This window comes from Emys orbicularis, chromosome 11, assembly GCF_028017835.1.
Source record: "Emys orbicularis isolate rEmyOrb1 chromosome 11, rEmyOrb1.hap1, whole genome shotgun sequence".
In the NCBI taxonomy this organism is placed as follows: Eukaryota; Metazoa; Chordata; order Testudines; family Emydidae; genus Emys; species Emys orbicularis.
Window position 1 is genome coordinate 11,447,881 of NC_088693.1, and position 20,656 is coordinate 11,468,536.

At 42.7% G+C, this 20,656-nt stretch overlaps 1 protein-coding gene across 3 annotated transcripts in view; it reads right to left on the reverse strand.

Annotated features, from left to right (window-relative positions):
* Positions 1-15,760, reverse strand: part of MYLK (myosin light chain kinase) — a 217,402-nt gene extending 201,642 nt beyond the window's left edge. For all 3 annotated transcript variants that reach the window (XM_065413162.1, XM_065413161.1, XM_065413160.1), the window contains exon 1: positions 15,596-15,760. In XM_065413162.1, coding sequence (XP_065269234.1) covers positions 15,596-15,760 — 165 coding nt within the window. The remainder of the gene's footprint in view (positions 1-15,595) is intronic.
* Between the last annotated feature and the right edge of the window lie 4,896 nt (positions 15,761-20,656).

A 20,656-nucleotide genomic window follows, 5' to 3' on the forward strand; every position in this document is an offset into this window, starting at 1 on the left:
CCAACAAACCTATAATTATGTAATAATCTCCCAACTTGTGTCATGGACGTATCTTTGTGTTCTTTTGTCCATTACCAGGTCCAGCAGGCAAGGGGAACTTTTTATAATAAGATATTAAGGGCCTCATTCACATTGGAGAGTTGATTTCAGGGATATTCACCTCTGCTTGGAAGGGTCACTCCTTTCAAACAACAGAGTAGCAGCAATCTAATTGAGTGGAATGATGGGTTTATGGTTAAGATAGTGGATTGGGAGTCAGAAGATAGAGCCAGACGTGTACCCAGAAGCCTCCTGCTGCAAGACAAGCACAAGAAAGAAACCAACAGAACTCCACTGGCCATCACCTACAGTCCTCAGCTAAAACCTCTCCAACACATCATCAGTGATCTACAACCCATCCTGAACAACGATCCCTCACTTTCACAGGCCTTGGGAGGCAGGCCAGTCCTCGCCCACAGACAAACCGCCAACCTTAAGTATATTCTCACCAGCAACCACACACCGCACCATAGTAACTAACTCAGGAACCAATCCATGCAACAAACCTCGATGCCAACTCTGCCCACATATTTACACCAGCGACGCCATCACAGGACCTAACCAGATCAGCCACATCACCACCGGTTCATTCACCTGCACGTTCACCAATGTAATATAGGCCATCATGTGCCAGCAATGCCCCTCTGCTATGTACATCGGCTAAACTGGACAATCCCTACGTAAAAGGATAAATGGACACAAGTCAGATATCAGGAATGGCAATATACAAAAACCTGTAGGAGAACACTTCAACCTCCCTGGACACACAATAGCAGATTTAAAGGTAGCAATCCTGCAGCAAAAAAACTTCAGGACCAGACTTCAAAGAGAAACTGCTGAACTTCAGTTCATTTGCAAATTTGACACCATCAGCTCAGGATTAAACAAAGACTGTGAATAGCTAGCCAACTGCAAAAGCAGTTTCTCCACCCTTGGTGTTCACACCTCAACTGTGAAAGGAGGGCCTCATCCTCCCTGATTGAACTAACCTCGTTATCTCTAGACTGATTCTTGCCTGCATATTTATACCTGCCTCTGGAAATTTCCACTACATGTGTCTGACAAAGTGGGTATTCACCCACGAAAACTTATGCTCCAATACGTCTGTTAGTCTATAAGGTGCCACAGGACTCTGTCGCTTTTTACAGATCCAGACTAACATGGATACCCCTCTGATAGAAGATAGATCGGTTCCCAGCTCAGCCACACACTTCCTATGCGACCTTTGGCAATACATTTAATCTTTCTGTACCTCAGTTCCTCATCTGTCAAACGGGGGTAATGAGAATACCCTTCTCCCTCCCTTCGTCTGTCCTATCTATTTAGGCTGCAAGATCACTGGAGCAGGGACTGCCTCTTACTATGTGTGGATACAGTTCCTTGCAAAATGGGACCCAAACACTACTGGGCACTTTAAATCTACCATAAAATAAATAAAAATCAAAGACATTCATCACAGTTCTTTGATCTCTACTTTTAAGATCTTTCTTCTTCTAGTTTGTTCTGTTTGAATGTACACACACTTCTTGAGCAATTTATATTTGCCTTCTTGTATAAACTGCTAAGATATTATTTTGTGATTAAACAACAGAATTCTACAAAGACAAGAACCTGGTTTCACTAAATTGAACCCTTATATAGTAAGTCTCAACAAACGTTCAGTTTTCCCTGATCTAAAGAAAGTTTGATCTCTGGATACATTCTAGAAATATAATTTAATTAGCGGAGCTTCTTGTCTGAGGAACAGGGAAATACTATGTAAATGAGTCAGAAATGAATGAAGTATTCAAATGCTATGATGATGGGAAGGTATAGAAGCTTAGACTGACAGATTATTCCGTTGATGTCATGCCTACAAAAACTTGATAACAGTTAGGCTGTTAGCATACAAAGACCACTGTCCATCAGGCTGACCAATATTGTGTCACTGTTTCTTTATACTTCCCCATCTGTCTGTAACCCCCGTTATCTCTTATCTTATATGTAGATTGTAAGTTCTCTGGGGCAGGAACCATCTTTTTATTCTTTGTTTGTATAGCACAATACAGTCCTGGTCCTGGACTAGGACTAGGACTCCTAGGTGCTGGGGCAATACAAAAGAGAGAGAGAGAGAGAGAATGAATAGAGTTTACTTTGAAAGTTAATAAAACTCTAGCAAACGGAGGACAGCATGAGCTCGCAGATAGGACATTGGCTGAACCAGGAATAAAACCCAGATCTGAATTCGTCCACTGACCTGTTGTGTGATCTTGAGCGAGTCACTATTCCTCCCTGTGCTTATTTCCCCTTCCACTCTTTGTCTGTCTTGTCTATTTAGATTGTAAAACAGGGAGGGACTCTCTAATTATGTGTTTATAACAGTGCATAGCACAATGGGGCCCTTAGCTCAGATAAGGCCCCTAGATGTGAATTAATACAAATAATAAATAAGTGCACCAAATTATATGTTTGCCTGTGTGTTACCAACCCAGAAAGATTGCTGATGTCTTATGACTGAGGTTTTTGGTCAAATTTAAGACCCTGCTGCAAACCTAGGGGGAAATTTCCTTTTTAGTGGCAGGGATTAGCTTGGTCCAACCGTAACAGCACAGGACTTGGTGAAAGGAGTCCTGCGTCTGTCCCCCTCTTTATCATGGAGTAGCTACGCGACCTGTTTTAATTAGGCTTAATGTTTGTAAACTACTCTGATGTTCAGATAAAAGGTATTATATGTATATTAAGTTTTAGCATATGACGTGACCTTTAACTAGTATTCTAATAGTTCAGCTCCAATTATTCCTCAATCTGAATTGCCATGAAATGGAAAGTGTTATAAAAAGGCACACAGAATTTTAAAAACCCTCAAACAAAAGCAAGGAAGCCAAAGGAAATACTGGTAGAAGCATACTAGTCCATCTTCACCTCACCTCCTTCGGTCTAGGTCTCACAGAAGTCTGCACAGGTGATAGAGACAGGTGATGGAGACACGCAAAGCTGGCATTAGTTGGAATTCGCACTAGATTAAGGTTTCCTCATTCCTCTTGGACATCAAAGTATTTCCAAAAGACAAAGGATTGTTTTGTCCGGTCTGGCTGCAGGTTCGCAGCAGTGCACTGACTTAAAGAGAATGAAGACCGTCTTCCACACTGCAAAGACTAGAAACCGATGGATTTGATGAACCATTTCTAGGCACGCTGTCTCTCACGCAGATGGTGAATTTTCCTATTTTCACTTTAAAAAAAGAAAAACATAAAAACCTAGATCTTAATAATTCCCCTCAGCACAAGTCCATATCACCTCCTCAGTGTCCTCACCACAGTACATCTCCAGATCTAGGAAGAATGGCCCAGTAGTTAGCGTTCTAGCCTGAGACTTGGGAGCCATAGGTTCAATTTCTTGTTCTGCAACAGACTTCCTCTCTGAACTTGGGTAAGTCACTTAGCATCCCCAGGGCCTCAGTTCCCCTATCTGTAAAATGGGTATAATATTTCCCTGCAAGTGTTGTGAGGATAAAGACAATGAGGTGCTCAGATATTACAGTAAGGAGGGACATAAGTACTACAGTCAGACACTCCTCCATCAAGACTCTCCACTGGCTTCATGTCTCTTTTCATGGCAGTACATTCATACCCAGTCTAGGGTCAAAGTACCAGAATAAGTGATCCTTTGCATCTGCTGGAAATAGATCTGATAGGTTCACATTATTCGGAGCTCCTAAATTATCCATTTGATAACCTTCACAAGCCAAGCAGTATATAAGGTCTTACTAATTTTCAGGTTTTAATCAAATTGCACCTTTAAATCAAACTGTCATAAAGTAAATAGAAGCAGGCATCTCCTGTAGTATCCATTGGGGTACAGGAAACCTAGGTATACAGCATAGCGGGCCTCCATATGCAATAGCTGCTCCAGTGAAATACAGCTGTAGACTCATTTGTCTCACCATAGATTACGTAACTCAAAATGGTTGAGTTTCAGGTGTCTGGCACATCTATAGTATTTTTCTTCTCTTAAATAAACAACAGGTTTTCAGAGAGGGAAGAGAAATGAAATGGTCCCATGCTTCGTTTTTTGCAACACTATAAACACTGCTTTCACAATGCAAATTCCAACCAGCATAGCTCTTCTCCACAAGCCTCTCCATGGAAATAGAGGGCAGCTGAGCTTTCACTGTTTTCCATCCCAAGGTTCCTCCTAGTCTATGTGGGGAGCAGGGCCTTCTCCATTCAGGTGCCCCATTTATGAAACACACACCTTGAGGAGGGTGTCTATGACAGTTTCTCTCTGGCTCAGAGTAAGGTCCTTTCTAGTCAGGTCCATTCACCTTTACCTATTCTTGCCTTCTTTCCCACTAGCTTGTCCCCTTGTACTGCTGCTGATTGCCCAACTGCTTTGATGCTGGTCCCTCCAGCTATGGGCCCAGTTTGGTTTGTCTTTGTTTCATCACATACAGCCTCTCACATATACTACTGAGAGAAGAGCTTTAAACTAGTTATAAAGGGAGGCAAAGAAAAGGGGTTCCCCCCCCCATCTCCTCCGCCATCCCCTCCTCTCCTTCAGCAACAATGGTCTGCATCTTACATTGCATGACACTCCCAAATAATAAGGAGGAAGGTAGATTACGTATAGCAGATTGTAACTCATCCAGCAAAGCCAACAATTATATTGAGTCACAGAGGATTTCTGCAACACATCCAGCAAAGCCAACAATTATATTGAGTCACAGAGGATTTCTGCAACACATGTTACATCAGTGTTTTTACTTTATGGCTTCAACACTTTAACACAGGAATCTGTTCATAGAGGGGAAACAGGAAGTACTGAAGCTGAGTTAGTGAACTTTAGCCAGTGGGTCTAGCAGCCTCACTCAGAACACACACAGCCGCAGCAGCAGAACCATCCACCCCAATTATCTAGAAAGCTGTTGCCTCTCACAGAACGAACATAAGGGTGGAAAGGCAACCTGGCTTCCTTTGTTGAAGGGCTGAGTTCTGTATTATTCACATATTTAATGTATGCATATTACATACTAAGGTGTCCAGATGTCCCAAGTCAAAAAGTAAGATGCTTGGTTTCTCACCGCAGGTTTTCAAAATTCATGCTACATCCATGCTCAAACAAAGCCAAATAACATGTCAAGAGCAGAAACGGTCAGTTTTGGAGGGTCTCTGGTGCCAAAGTGAGCAGGGACTGAACAAAATGATAATGAGTAATGATGTCTTGTGATCATAAACATTCTCCATATATGGCATTCTGCAGAGATTCACAATGCTGCACATTACTGCCTTTGTAATGGCTACTTTATTTTCCTAGCTGGGAAAAGCAGAATGGTATTATCAAGAAGTGCGATAATTTGGTCTAATTTAAGAAAGGCAAAATCTCTTATAGCTCTACTTTACAGCAAGCCAAGCTTACTGAAAGACAGATGCATATCCTTCTACTGGATATGCTATCTTGTACAGGACTGAAAATCCATGATGAATACTGGTCATGTAGACCAGACTGAAACAGAAGTAGGGCATTTGAGCATCACAATATTTATGTTTTGGTAATGGTAGAGGAAAGCAAATATAAGGAATCACTAAAAGCTGTGGGCAAATTACTCTATAATGAAGTCAGATTAGTAACAAAGACAAGGCAAGTTCTGTTGCAAAATATTCATCCCTTTTTTCAACAAGCTAGAGAGTGGAAACTGAAATGATTCAACACAAGAGACAGGTTTTTTGTGAAAAATGTTCCCGTTTTTCATCCAGCTCTAGCCACTATGTTCTGTAGCAGTGCTAGCATTAATTAAGTTAACTGCTTACATTGTTCTGATTTTTGTTTTTTCTTCTTTAAGCTTTATTCTTATTTCAACTGTGAACAAACAGCCAATTGCGCATCTCCCCAAAATAAACAATTTCTGGAATCCATAAGTTGCAGTCATATTTCAGGTGCTGTTAAGAACATTTGTTCTAAGGGCAGGGGCGGCAGGTTTGTATCATTTTTGGTGGTGCTCAGAACAGGTCCAAGTCCTGCCCCCCAACACCTGCCTTGTAAACCAATATATATTTTTTAAAATAATGTAAAAATGTGAGGGCTCTGGGGTGGGGCTGGTGATGAGGTGTTTGGGGTGTGGGAGGGGCTCAGGCAAAGGGTTGGGGTGCAGGGGTGAGGCTGTGGGGTGGGGCCAGGGATGAGGGGTTCATGATGCAGGAGGGGGCTCAGGGCTGGGGCAGAGAGTTAGGGTGTGGGGGAGGGATGAGGGCTCTGGCTGGGGATGAGGGGTGTGGGGTGTGGGAGGGGCTCAGGGTTAGGGCAGAGGGTTGGAGTGCGAGCGGTGAGGGCTCTGGGGTGGGGCAGGGCTGGGGATGAGGGGTTTGGGGGCAGGCAGGCTGCCCCGGGGCTGGGGCCAGAGAGGACTCCCCCCGCCGGCAACAGCGAGCTCCAGGGGAGGGGCCCCTCTTACCCCCCCAACACACACCACACATCACTGTCACTGCACCTGCTCCTAGGGCCCCTCTCAGGTCCAGGAAGCCCTGTGGTGTGTGCACCTCCCTCCCCTGCTGCTGCCCCTCACTGTAGCCTCACTGGGGGTGGGGAATGGGGCTGCCCCTTACCTAGCATGGAGCAGGAGTGGTGACTGCGGGTGCTGTGGGCCCAGCGCTGGTGGAGGGTCCCGCTGGAAAAGGGAAGGGTCTGAGGTGGAAGGGCAGGGTCAAGGCAGCCTGCCCTGCCACTAGTGGATGGGGGGCACTAGGAACCTGCAGTGTCAGTTGATGCTGGGAGCCAGCAGAGCAGAGGCAGCGGAGCTTCAGGGGAGAGGCAGGGACACTCTGGGGCTCAGGGATGGCAGGCGGGGCCGGGAAAGAGACCTGGCCCCAAACATTGGTGGAGCCGAGCCCCCAGGCCCTGAATATTGCTGGAGCCCAGGCACCACGGGCCCATACAACTCTCCACCCCTGCTAAGGGGCAAGCCCAAAGCTACATGGTGAGTTTTTCTCATGGAATCCATCACAACAAAGACATACACACTAGAACAGAGCTTGGAGGGAGGCCGTGCTGGAAAGGATGATATTTTTCAAATTAAATACAGGATTGAAGACTTTAATAAGACCTGGTCAGTATTTTAGAGATTTGTGATCAGCCATTTTGGGACAAGTAAAACAATCATTAACTGAGCACTGGTGTCATGACTTCTATATCTACCAATTTTTGCACTTCTTCATTATTCCTTTTGTTCATATATCTAGCACACTGATTATTTCTCCTTTGTTTATTAAAACACATAATTTTTAAAGCTTATTAAAGCTTGTTCGGAATTTAATTTCTTTTCAGTTTTTGTATTTATTTTCCACATTCTTGACTTTTCGCTACTAATGTTATATGTTGACCCCATTTTGCTACCGTTGTAAAGAGTGAAATATTGCACAATAGATTCATGTTCATTCCATTTTCCCCACTAATTGGGACAAGTGTAGGCTTATATGAAAAAAGGATAACAGTCAAAATCCAGCAGGAGCTTGAAATAGAACCAAATATTGGAGCATCAAGAGCCCAGTATCATAACTAGCAACCTCACACTAGCTCCCTTCACACAACAAGATGTATGAATGGTCCAAAAAGGAAAACATGACAAAAATAAACTGTAATTCAATAAATTGCTGTTTAACTTCCAGGCAAGGGCTGCAGAAATGAGGAGTCATGATTTACAGTGATAAGTCAGTCAACAGCAACAGAAAGTACAAAAAGGATAATTTAACCAGCTTTCCAGGATCAGAAATGATTTTGTGAACTAGGAGTAGTTAATGCTGATTAAGTCTCCTTGAATTTTTATTGTCTAGTTTTCCACATGATTTTAAATTGTTGAGATGGAAACAGCAGCATCTGAAATAACTGGAAGCACATTAAAAAATAGGAGTTCAAGACCTGGCAAATGCAGCCATTTTGGCTTGTCCTAAGACAATATTGGTTTGGATGGATGTTGCACATCAAGGGTGGCTCAAAGCAGAAGGAGACTCTCTAACTCCTTATTTACATTGTCAAAAAGGCACTAACAAGGTCCTGAACTCAGTCTTACTACTAATAATTATATTTATTAGGGTATTGCCTAAGGACCAACCAAGAATGGGGCCTGTTGTGCTGAGCACTGTACAAACAGAGTAGCAGACAGTCCATGCCCTGAAGAGTTTACAACCTAAATAGCTAAGACAGACGCAAGGTGGTGGAAGGGGTAGAACACACAAGCAGAGTGAACAATTTGATGGTAGCAAATGTCATGTTAGTTCCATGTTGGGTTTTGTTGTTCGTGGGTTTAATTAGGAGGGGATCATCTAAATGGAAAGAAAAGTGAAGGGAGAGGGGACAATGAAGGGAAGGAGGGGCGGGGAGGGAGACAAGGGTAGGAGAGAAGAAGTTAGGAGAGGCTCTTGCTTGCCTTGCTCACATGGCAGCCTCTGCTCAATCACTCTGGAACCAGTGCTGCTGCTTCCAGAAATGCTGATTCAGCACAAAGGCACAGTTGGGACTGCCAGGGCCGGCCCTAGCCCAAATGGCACCCCAGGCAAGGAGCATCTTTGGCGCCCCTCCTCCCTCCCTTTGTTAAACTTCTGAATATCTTATTTTTATTGCATTTGCAGCCCATTTCACAACTTTGATGCATGATTTACCCCTGCCATTTAACATGATAAATTTTCACCCTACGAGCTGTAAATCTGTATTTATTCATGCCATATATAAGCAAATAAAAATTGTTTCCTCTAAGCTTATAGAAACTTTTTAATTTTAATAACCAAAATGTACTAACATCAAGAAATGGAACTGTGCACCAACACTGGGTGTTCTAGTATTCAATAGTCTTACAGTAAGTGACAGCCCTTAGAATGTTAACCCTATTTCTTTAGTTCAAAAGGTCGCTTTTCTCGCCTTTGCCCTTACAAACCGAAGCACAGTGTCAGAGAGATTCAAACACTGGCCAATAGCATTTCCAAGTGACAAAATAGCAAGCAATGGGGTCATATTGGTGTCTTGCTTGTGGTTCTAGTCCAACGCTGTCGGAGCACTGCAGCTGTGTGCTGAGCACCCACCAGCAACCCCATCAGCTCCCCTCTTCCACTCACCAGCGTCTCCCATCCGCTGGCAGTCACCGCCAATCAGCGCTTCCCCCTCCCTCCCCACGGCTCCTGCCCACCGCAATCAGCTGTTTCGAGGCGTGCAGAAGGCTGCGGGCAGAAGGGGAGAGGAGCAAGGGCGCGGCACGCTGGGGGGAGGGGGCAGAAGGGGGCAGGATGAAGCGGGGTGGGGGCAGGGGCTTGGGAGAAGGGGTGGGTTGGGCCAGGAAGAGGTGGGGCAGGGATGGGGCCTTGGGGGAAGGGGTGGAGTAGGGGCAGGACCTGGGACAGAGTCAGGGGTTGAGCACACCCCAGCACATTAGAAAGTCAGCACCTGTGTATTGTTGCATAGATAGGGGTTTGATAGATATCTCTGGCATCTCATTAAATATGTCGTCTTTTATTAGTCGCTACTTACACTCTTCAAGTCTTAAAACACAGTACACTTTCACAATTACACAATAAAACAAGGTTCACAATATTGCAGCCTGGGCTCTCATTTCACTTCACATTATTCTTATATCTCACTGACAGACTGGCAACGCTCCACCCCTTATATACCTCTGAGGGCATGGCTGACAACAAAATTCTAGGAGGTTAAAGGAAAACTTAGTTCTCAGAAAGTCTGGAAGGTTCCACAAAGGTCCAGAACATTCTAGAAGGTTAGTGAAAAATGAATCCACATACAGAATACCTGAAACATTTTACTTCAAACATTCTCTTTTCCCTTTTGTCACCAACAACAAAGACAGCATCCCAAGCCCATTGTCCCACAAGCCCGGCAACCCAGGTGGTTGCCTGGGTCACCTGCCTCTAAATCCCGCCCTAGGGACTGCAGCAGAGGTTGGATAGAGAGAGGTCCTAAAAAACATATTACCAATATAGGTTGGATTTAACATTAATCTGGCAACTGGCCTGGATTAAAATAAACCACCAAACCCTATCTGGGCAATGCTTTATCTAAGGGGAAAAAAATCCTTCCTGACCCCCAATGCAATTAGTTCGTGCTCTGTAGCACATTTGGCTATACCTCCCATGCAGAGCTATGGTACAATATTATTGAGGATCATAAAAATTAATGATCGTTGATATTACTTTTAAAAAATATGTAGATATAGCCAAAGCATTGCTCAGTTAACTGTCCACAGCAGTGAAATGCAAAGTTTAATATTACCCTGAATTCAGGGGGGGTTCTTTTTTCTTGGTTGTAAACTGACAGTTCTTCAATTTCATTGGGAAATTAATTGCTTCATTTTATATTATGATACCCACTGAAATTTCTTTCAGTAAAGAAGGAGAAATATTAATCAGAAATTCATCTGTTATTCAAATTGAGCAAAATTATGAGTGGGCAGTAAGCTTTGTAAATCATAGAGTTATCAACAGAGTTTGTCTGTTGTGGGTTACACCCTGGTTTAAAAAAACAAACAAAACCTGCAGTTCTCTACCCTAATGGTCCAAAACCCTGCCGCTTAAAATAGGGAGGGAAGGATCAAGAGAATGTGGTTTATTGGTTAGAATCTAGTCAAGATTCATGGGTTCTATTCTTGGCTCTGCCATTACGTTGGTGTATGAGCTTTGTCAAGTAACTTAACCTCTCTGTGCCTTAGAATATGTCTTCACTGTTGAGTTAACTAAGGTTATCAGGACCCGGGGTTTACCTAGTTGGGGCGTGAGCAGCCACTCAACAAAGCCCTGCTCAAGTTACTGTGCCTCACTGGTGCTGCACTCCCTCATCTGTGTTACTAGGACTTCTGGAGGCCATATCCCATGGTTCTTTGTGATGCACTAAAGTTGAGCTGCTCTGTGGTTCTTTCCCAGTGAATTGTGGGAGAACTTGTCTGTCCTTCAGGTTCTCAGTGGGAATTGTGAGAAGGCATTAGTGGACTATGGGCTCTTGAGTGATTTTGCCTACGTCCTCACTGCAAAGAGGTTGGGTTACCAGCCCAAGTGAGAGCTGCACCTGAGACTTAGCCTATACCCCAGGAGAAGGCCAGCTACGCAGGGTTGAAAACACCATTAAACTCAGGTGAAGACATACATACTCTTCCAATTACTGCAATTCCATTTCTCAGAGGATTTGGATATTTCAAAATTGGTTTTGTTCCAATTATTCATAATGAAAAAAAATTAAAATTCTCCTAAGGAAAAAAAACCAAAAAACTGGGGCGTTCTGCCTGGTAAATCTGTAGAGCCCAGGAAAGTCCTGTGTTTCCCAGCAGCCCCTCACGTGGGCTGCCAAGGAGGAAGTCAGGTGAGTTGGCAGGAATTCAGGCCTGGGTTCCAACGGGTTCTCTCTGAAATGGTTCAATTTTGACAAATTGCCAAATTCTGAAGAAAAATGTTTAATCAGAATTTTTCTGAGCAGCTCTAATAGTGATACACAGTTAGTGATCTCCTGGGAGTGTAGCATGAGTTAATTCATTAATATTTCTCTACAGTTGAATTCTGTTAGGGATATATTACACTACAGTGTTCTGAACCATTACAATGGAATATCTCAGTTTGGTTTTTTTCCCCACTATAAAGGAATGTTCTCAATTAGGAATAGGACAAAAGATAATTTACTTTTGGGTGATGTGTCAACATTGCTAGCCTACTAAAATGTTTAGCTCTCAGTTTTATAATGAAAATAGTCTGCACAGCTGCATAAAGTGAAATATAGGGTCATTTGCTTCATGTCAAGTAGTGGAAGGGGTTGCTATGTTCTGAAAGAAACTGCTATGGGTTCCTGTTTGGACCCTGAATTTACCAGATTTTAATCAGCAACACCTAGATACCACTGATTGGCAGTTTATAGATTCTTATTTCAATTTTAAGAACAGAAGGGACTTTTACGGTAACCTTATCAAATCTCCTGCGTAACACAGCCCGCAGCAATCCACCTAGTAATTTCTACAGTGAAGACAATAATTCGGCACTGCTATGCAAGTGAACACTATCAAACCCAATAACACTTAACTGAACTACAACGTATCTTTTAGAAAGAATGGTGATCTTGATTTAACAATGTGAAGTGGTAATGGATTTTCTACTTCCCTTGGTAAACTGTTCCAATGATTAACAGAATAAATATGCTTATAGATAAAATCAGAGCCTTGCAACATTTTGGCCTAGGCCTGTTTAAAAATAACTAGGCCAAAACTCTGTGTGTGTGTGTGTGTGTGTGTGTGTGTGTGTGTGTGTGTGTGTGTGTGTGTGTGTGTGTGTGTGTGTGTGTGTGTGTGAGAGTGTGAGAGAGAGAGAGAGCGCGCGCGAGCGGAGAAAAGTTCTATAGAAAAAGTACTATTCATATGCCACCTAATGCATGCATTTCCCATGTGGAAAACTGAGATGAATATTCAGATACATGTGAATTTTCCACAGTTGTCACAAAAATTCGGAGGGAAAATACCCAAACAAACCAACCCAGCTTTCTTTTAAGGACAACAACATCTGTTCCTTTCTAACTTCATGTTTCCTAGACTTATGAGCTACTTTCTTTTTTCAACTTTTGGACTTTCATTTTGTGTAACTTACTTTACATAGTGTCACACCTGAAAACATGTGAAAAAGAAAAACAATGGGTTTGATTTTTGGGATTTCTCATAAATTCTCTTAATGAGTATATAAGATAATCACAATATGAAATTGATATCCTGTCTTGGAGTCTCAAAATGTTTGTTCTTTTCTGATAAGATAAATTCCATTGCAGAAGAACTCTTTAAAGAAAATCTCCTGTCTAGCCATTTTAAATTTTTTTTTAAATGCATGTCTAGCTTAATATTTATATTGTGTGATGAAGCACAGTATCAGTAATGATTCATCATAACATCTATAGCCTATTTTTCCTAGGGTAGAAAAACTGAAGTATGTTCAGCAGTTTGACTGTCTAGTAGCAAATACTGTCCTTCTGAGCCCCTGGAATGTCAGAGTAACAGAAAGAGCAACATTGCACTAACCAACTAAAGATGTACACATATGGTATGAAGTATGCAGATTGCTATCTCAAAGACTATGGCTATTAAGCAGCAGTCTAACAGCACTGCACACAGCTGCAGTGCTCCAACAGCATTGGACTTGAACCACAAGCAAGACACCAATATGACCCCATTGGTTTATAAACAATAATAAAATTGAATCAAATGTAAAGGTCACTGACCAGATTAGGTTATAAACAATGGATCGGGCAGACAGGAACATGTTGACTTAAAGCAATGATTTAATTGACTAAAAATTAAATGGAGCCCAGCTTCTTTGCACAAGTTAATAAAGAGAACATGTGCTCTATTATTTCCCACTCCGGACTATTATATATAGATCAAAAAAAGTTCATATCTCAATTTCTGGTGTCCCACTGCTTCCTGCAGCTCCCATTGGCCAGGAACGGCGAACCAACGGCCTCTGGGAGCCACAGGGGGCCATGCCTACAGACGGTCAACGTCAGCAAAATGTCTTGCGGCCCGCCATCAGATTACCCTGATGGGCCACATGCGGCCTGCGGGCCACAGGTTGCCCACCACTGTCCCTCATTAAGGATGTGAGTCCTATTGTTATTGATTGGAATGTTTTATTCAAGATATAAGAAAAGGAATCTTTAGATTTGACCCTGTTGGCAATTAATCCTGAAATGCAGTGGTGCATTCTGGGTAGTGATGTGGTCCTTTTGGTCTAAAATACAGATATACCAGCTTTTTTATTTAAAAAATGAGGACCGCAGCCTGCAAATAAAAACAGTCACTGATCTCTAATGTATGTATCACAGCAGTCAAACAGAATTATCTGTAACCATCAAGGCTTGCAGGGGGAAATTAACACAAATTGCCAATTGCCAAATGAATATTTAAAATACAAAAGGAAATACAATTTGCCAAATATTGTGCTCCAACTCTGATGTCAGTGTATTGTTAGTTTTTATTACAGTCCTGCATAAAAGACCCAGTCAGGATTGGGACCCCATCATGCTTGGTGCTGTGCAAACTCAGAGTAAAGAAACAGTCCTGGCTCCACAGAGTTTGCATCTGAAACAAGATGCCAAAACAATAGGAAGGAAAAGAGGTGGGAGTACAAAGGAAGCAATAAGAAGAACAAGCCTTTGCATAAGTCAGCTCCTCACAGGCCAGGGTGGTCAAACGGGTTTTTGTTAGTTTTGAGTTAAGATATAAACTAGGGCTGACTGAAAAATTTCCATGTAAACTGTTTTTGGACGGAAAATAAGTTTTTGATTAAACAAAAATCCAAAAACTAATTTCTGGTTTTCAGTTTTGCAGCAAAAAGTCAACATTTTCCAAAAACAATTTGTTTTTGTCAAAAAGTTTTCTTCAGGAAAAAAATCTTTTCCTAACCAGCTCTCATTTAAACAACAAATAAGATAAATATCAGGCAGCCCCTACTGGTCCCCTACTTAAAGTTAAATTTTTAATAGCAATGAATTATCTAAAACCTTCCAACTACTGTTTTTGTTGTTTCTGTCCTGCTTCTCCGCTATACTCTGCTCCTTGCGCTAACGTCCACTTCAAAGATTAGTTTCAGAGTAGCAGCCGTGTTAGTCTGTATCCGCAAAAATAACAGGAGTACTTGTGGCACCTTAGAGACTAACAAATTTATTAGGATTCTAGTTAATTTCAGTATACAGCTGTCAGCACGCAACCAAAGGAGGACAAAACCAGGCAGGGTAGAAGAGGGGATTGAAAAGGGTGACAGCTCCAGAAGTGAGATTTGGAGTGATGGAAAAGAAAAGGAGATAACTGGGATATGAGAGTGAAAGGAGAGAGAGAGAGAGAGATTATTTGTGACGGAGTAAAATGATAATACAGATTCAAGTACAGACAATACAGAAAGTCCCAAGGAAAATGGTTTTTTTGTACAAATCTTGGAGGCTTTTTTCCCCCCTTTTAGCTCTCCAGATCTCTGTCCTTTTGGGATAAATAAATTATATATTAATTGTGCTTTATTTGAAAATATTGCTTTGCTTTCAGATTAATACATAGTTATGGCAGGTGGCAATGTTACACGTAGGTTTTCAAGTTCTTTTTCTTAGAGAATATGAGCAGCTTTTGACTCTTGGGAAGACTTGCTGTGTTAGTTTTGAGTTAAAAGTAAGGTTTTGTGCAGAAGCAGTTTTGGGAGAGAAGGAACTGTGCCAGCAATGGGAGAGCATGTTTTCTGCCTTGGGCTCTAATTAGAGACAATTATGGAGGCAGAGATGACAATTATGGAGGCAGGAGTCTTAGCCCATGCTGGGCTAAGACTCCTGGAAAATGGGGACTGCCCAAAGTTTACACTTAGTACATAGTAAGATAGCAACAATGTTTTATCCTCCACTGACATGGTAAGGTCTCTGATACCAGCTATCACTTGGCAAGGGGTGACTTCATGTCAGAATGAGGGTCAACAAGATATTTAACCAGATTCTTATGTTTTTCAACCCAACAGGAACCTTCAGTGAAATGACAGGAGAGAGCAGTGAAATGAAAAGCCCCTCTACCGCCCCACTATGTATTTCTTACCTTCCCCTCAAATCTGGCCGTGCCTCCCAGCAGCACCCGGATATTCCTAGGAGGAAGAATGAATGCTGGTGCTTCTGTTGGGACAGAGGGGCTGAGAGATGAGTGCTCCAGCGTCACAGAGGTTTTGGAAATACGAGTCGATGACACCAGTTTCACATCCCCCATGGTTAAAGCTTTCAAAGAGAAAGAGAAACAAGAAGTAAAATGTTGACTTGTTACTATAATTTATACAACAGTAGCAACTAGGGGCCACTAAGATCACGGCTTGGTTGTGCCATATGTACACATAGTAAGAGACAATCCCTGCCCCAAAGAGCCTTCAGTCTTAAGTGGCAAGTATTATTCCCATCTTACAGATGGGGAACTGAGGCCCTAAGAGTTTAAGTGAGTTGCCTAAGATCACACAGTAAATCAGTGAGAGCCTTGAACTTCATGCAAATCTCCCAAGTCCCAATCCAGTACCTTAACCACAAGCACGCCCTTCTCAGCTGTGCTTTAACTGTAATAGTGCACTTAAAGTGGTTTTTAACAATATGACTCTTTGGTTTTCCTGGCGTAGAATACACGGACAATCAATAGGCTGTAAAAGCAGAGCCAATGTTAAACAAATACATGTGACATAAAGAGAGTTCTATTTCCAATGGATTTAAGTTACAGAGGTGAATACTGAAAGTCTGATTTTTCATACCACGCTTTCAAGATCTTAAGAAATATCTGCAAATCTCCCTCCAAAGAAACACACTGCAGATACACAAGGGATACTTATTTTGCAAACATTCCAAACCCCTAATTTCCAAAAGGAAAAGTAAAGGCTTTCTACATGCATGAGGAAAAGCAAGGAGATCAAAGCTAGAGAGGTAACTACACTAGATTGCAATTGAAATGGCATTTTTAAAAGTCCCATTATGGATAACTGTCCCATCAGAGACAGCTCACTGTGGAACGTCTATGTACATCACACTGCCGATGTATTACAGCAGCACCTAGATGTTCCAACAAATATCAGGGCCCCATTATGTTGAACACTGTATGCACCCACAGGAAAACATAGTCCCTGCCCCAAAACACTTATGATATAAATAGACAAGATGGACAAAGAACAAGAGGGGGGAAATGACTAAGGTCACACTGCAGATCAGTGGCAGAGTCATGAATAGAACTCAGGTCTTATAAGTCCCAGTTCAGTGCCCCATCCATTAACCCATGCTACCTCCATTGCTGATATCAGTTATAACAGATATAAATACATAACTAGGCAGTAAAGGTTTAACTTAAATAGGCAGGAACTGTGCAAATTTAGAGCTGCATTGTTCAGATGCAGAGGGCATGCCATCTCAAAAGACCCATGCTATGGAAAAAAACAAACAACCCAGGGATTGCCCACAACCCTAGAGGAAGTGGGGAAAGGCCAAAGCTACAGCTCCATTTCTCCCATGTCAGACATGTTATGGGGAGCAGTCTGCCCCCCTCTCAGGTTGCATGCTCTCCCAACACATTAGGGAGCCTACAAAAGCTCCCCATGGGAAGATGCAGCACAAGCACCATGTTCAGTTGCATGTCTAAGTGGCCAAGTGTTACAGGGGCATCAGCATGAAAGCTGGTCAATTTAAAACAAAAGTGTCATTGCAGGTTCTGCGTCTACCCCTGCCAATTTTTGTGGTTTTAGAATCACGTTTTCCTCTTTTATTTAACTTTTTCAGTCCCCTGATGCTCTCTGACAGATCCATAATACAAGGAAAACTGACTAAACTATATAGGGGAGACGGTGACATGGACGCTATACAAAATGCTGTTCAATGCACTAACTAAGCCAGCTGGGGGGGAAAAAAGAATATATATTTCTCTCTAGACTCTTTCAGCTACCCCACCTTAAGAGTTACTTGCAATGATAATAGGTAAAAATCATCCAGACAGAAGAGAGATTTGGACGATGCCGGTCTCCACTTAATATGGTTTTCCTGTCCAGTGCAGACAGGAATTAACTGTACTATAAACAGTTTTGCGATAGCATGCTTTAAGATGGGGGTGGAAAAGAGAAAGAATCTAGAGTATAATTTGCCAAGACTATTTGCAACCCAGTGTACACTCTTTAGGGAAAATGTGTTAACACCCATTACCATTAGCAAGAACAGAATTTAAACCTGGCTCTAATACAAATACAGATGGGGGGTCTGTAGCCATAGTCGTTTTCACCCTACTACCCAAACATATCCATTAAGCTCCTACTCCTTGTCCACCCTCATCCCCAGATGAGACAGCTTCCTAGCATTGCGAAGCAAGGCAGGATTGGCATTCATTGGGTTATGCTCTGAAACCAGTGGGATGTGTGTGTGTGTGTGGGGGGGGGTGGCAGGGGTTCTCAAACTGGGGGTCGGGACCCCTCAGGGGGGTCACAAGGTTATTATATGGGGGGTCACAAGCTGTCAGCCTCCACCACAAACCCCTCTTTGCCACCCGCATTTATAATGGTGTTAAATATATAAAAATGTGTTTTTAATGTATAAGGGGGAGGTGTCGCACTCAGGGGCTTGCTATGTGAAAGGGGTCACTAGTACAAAAAAGTTTGAGAACTACTGGTGTAGGGGGAGAGGGATGATGCTAGGGACAATCAGGATTCCAAAACTTTACAACTATTTGCTGGAAAAAGCTTCTAGAAATTTTTGTTAAGTAAATGTATGCTGCAAATGCAAAATCCTTAAACAAGCTTGACAGATTTGCTCCCTATAATGATTAATGGGGAAGCTGGGTCATTGACCAGTACCTATGTGTTGGTCAACCAACTGTACCAGGAATTTACAAGAAATAACTTGGAGAAAATTATCTCAAATTATCAATACAAAGTGAATCATTAAATTCATGCTATATTATAGTTAAGAGTTGATATTAGAGGACTGTTGATTAGACAGGGCAAGGAATAAACAAGCATTGTGGATTATTTTTAACAAAACAAAACCAAAACAAAAAGAATAGGAACTCCCCCCCCCCCCCCCCACACACACACACACTCCCCATTCATGTTGACCAAAAAAAAAAAAAAGTTAACTGGCCCTTGAAGTAGATTCTCCCAAAACTCAAGGGGACTTCACATTTGTTTGGGACCTCTGCTAAGAATGAAGCAGAACAATCCCACCCGTAGTATCCCTCCACTATCCACTTTACCATTCCCTCAAAATCCCCAACCTCCTTCTAAATAAAAGGATTAAGAATGGTATTTTCAAAAGCACTTAAGTGAGTTGGAACACAACTGTCACTGTCTTTCAATAGGTTTTATGCTCCTACATCATTTAAGTGTTTCTGAAAATCCCATTCTAGAGAACTATATTTTACAGAGCACAGTTGGCATGCAAGGTGCTCTACAAAGGGACAAGGCCCCTGCCCTAGAGAACTAAAGTTGTCAAAAACAGACTAAGAGACGTGTATGATTGATACCTGCACTGTTAATTCCAGAGTTTTTATACATAGGCAGAGATGGGGGAGGCATGCAGGAGCATTGCCCCCAAACTGTATTCCGGGCCGGGCGCGGGCAGCAGGAGGCTCATACTGGTCACGGAGCGCCCTTTCTACACTGGGGCAGCAGCCGCTGTGGTCATTTCGCCGGGGAAGGAGACACAGTTTGCAGAGAAAAGAGGATGGAGGAAGGCAGCCGTGGGAGTTTTTAATCGCAGTGCTCCAGAGCCTGCCAGAGTCACTCACTCACGCACACACACACACACACACACACACACACACACACAGCAGTGATGCGCGCTGGATCTGCCAGCCGCAGCCCAGTCCCCTCAGTGCATGATGGGAGGAGAGGGCAGCTCGGACTCCAGGGGCTCCCTCCTCCAGTTGGGTGCTCCTGCTCCCCCACATCTCCAAGTGCCACTTGGGGTGCAGCCAGGCAAATTCCTGGGGGGGTGTGTGCTCCAAAGGCGCATGAAACTTCCCCAGGCATGTGACCATTGGGGAAGTACAATGACCACCGTGGCCACATGAAGAAGACCCAAAATCACTGCCTCTCTCATTAGGGAAAGGAGGTATTAATAATGGGCCACCCTCACCCTGGGAGCAAGTGCCTCCCTGCCGAGGGTGTTGTTTCACTGGTTTTCTCCTCTTGTGAATTCTGGGTAGAGTTTAATCTAAATTTATATACATGTAGCAAACCAAAGTGAGGAGTTTTTTTTTCAGTAGCAGTTTGATCACCTCTGTGAACATTATGTTTCTTCTTGCAGTAAATACTGCATCACCTGGGCTTTGAAGTTTGGGAAGAACCAACATGCAATGAAAGAAAGACAAATGTATAAGCGAAGCATGCACGTAACCAGCTGAAGCATAGCTGGAGTTTGGGGAGGGGAAAAAAAAAAAAAAAAAAAAAAGAGTCATATCAAAGTGACATTCCAGCAAGAGTAGCATGTAAAAGGCAGTGATCAAACACTGAATTTTCTGTTATGTGCTTCCTCTCTCACATAGCACACCACACCACACCACACCGCATGATGTTTTTATACAATACACAATCAACTATCATGGGTCACAAAAGGAGCAATCACTTTTAAGTCAGAGTTGAACATCGTAGTTCAACTTACTCCTGGTCTTTCGTGGTATATGCGTGTGAGAAGCACCTCAGATTTTATTCGGTGTCCCATTATTATTTATATTTGTATTAAAGTAGCATTTAGATGCTCACTGAGACTGGAGCCCTAGTCTGTGGGGCACTGTACAAAACCTCACCAAATCAAAGTCCTTGCTCCAAAGGACTAACAATCTAAACAAACAAGATAGATAAAGTACATATTATTACACCCACCTCAGAGATGTGGAATTGAGGGAGGTTGATTGACACATCCAAGGTCACCCAGGAAGCTTGGGGTAGAGCTGGGAATTGAGCCCAGCTTTTCCGCATCCCAGTCCACAGGCTTGTTGCTGATGCTATCTTTTGCCTCATGGGAAAGGCCTGCTAGGTATGCACAAAGGACAATCTTTTCACTGAGGCAAGGTGGGTGAGGGAATATCTTTTACTGGATCAACTTCTGTTGGTGACGGACAAACTTTTGAGCTACACAGAACTGGTCTTCTTCA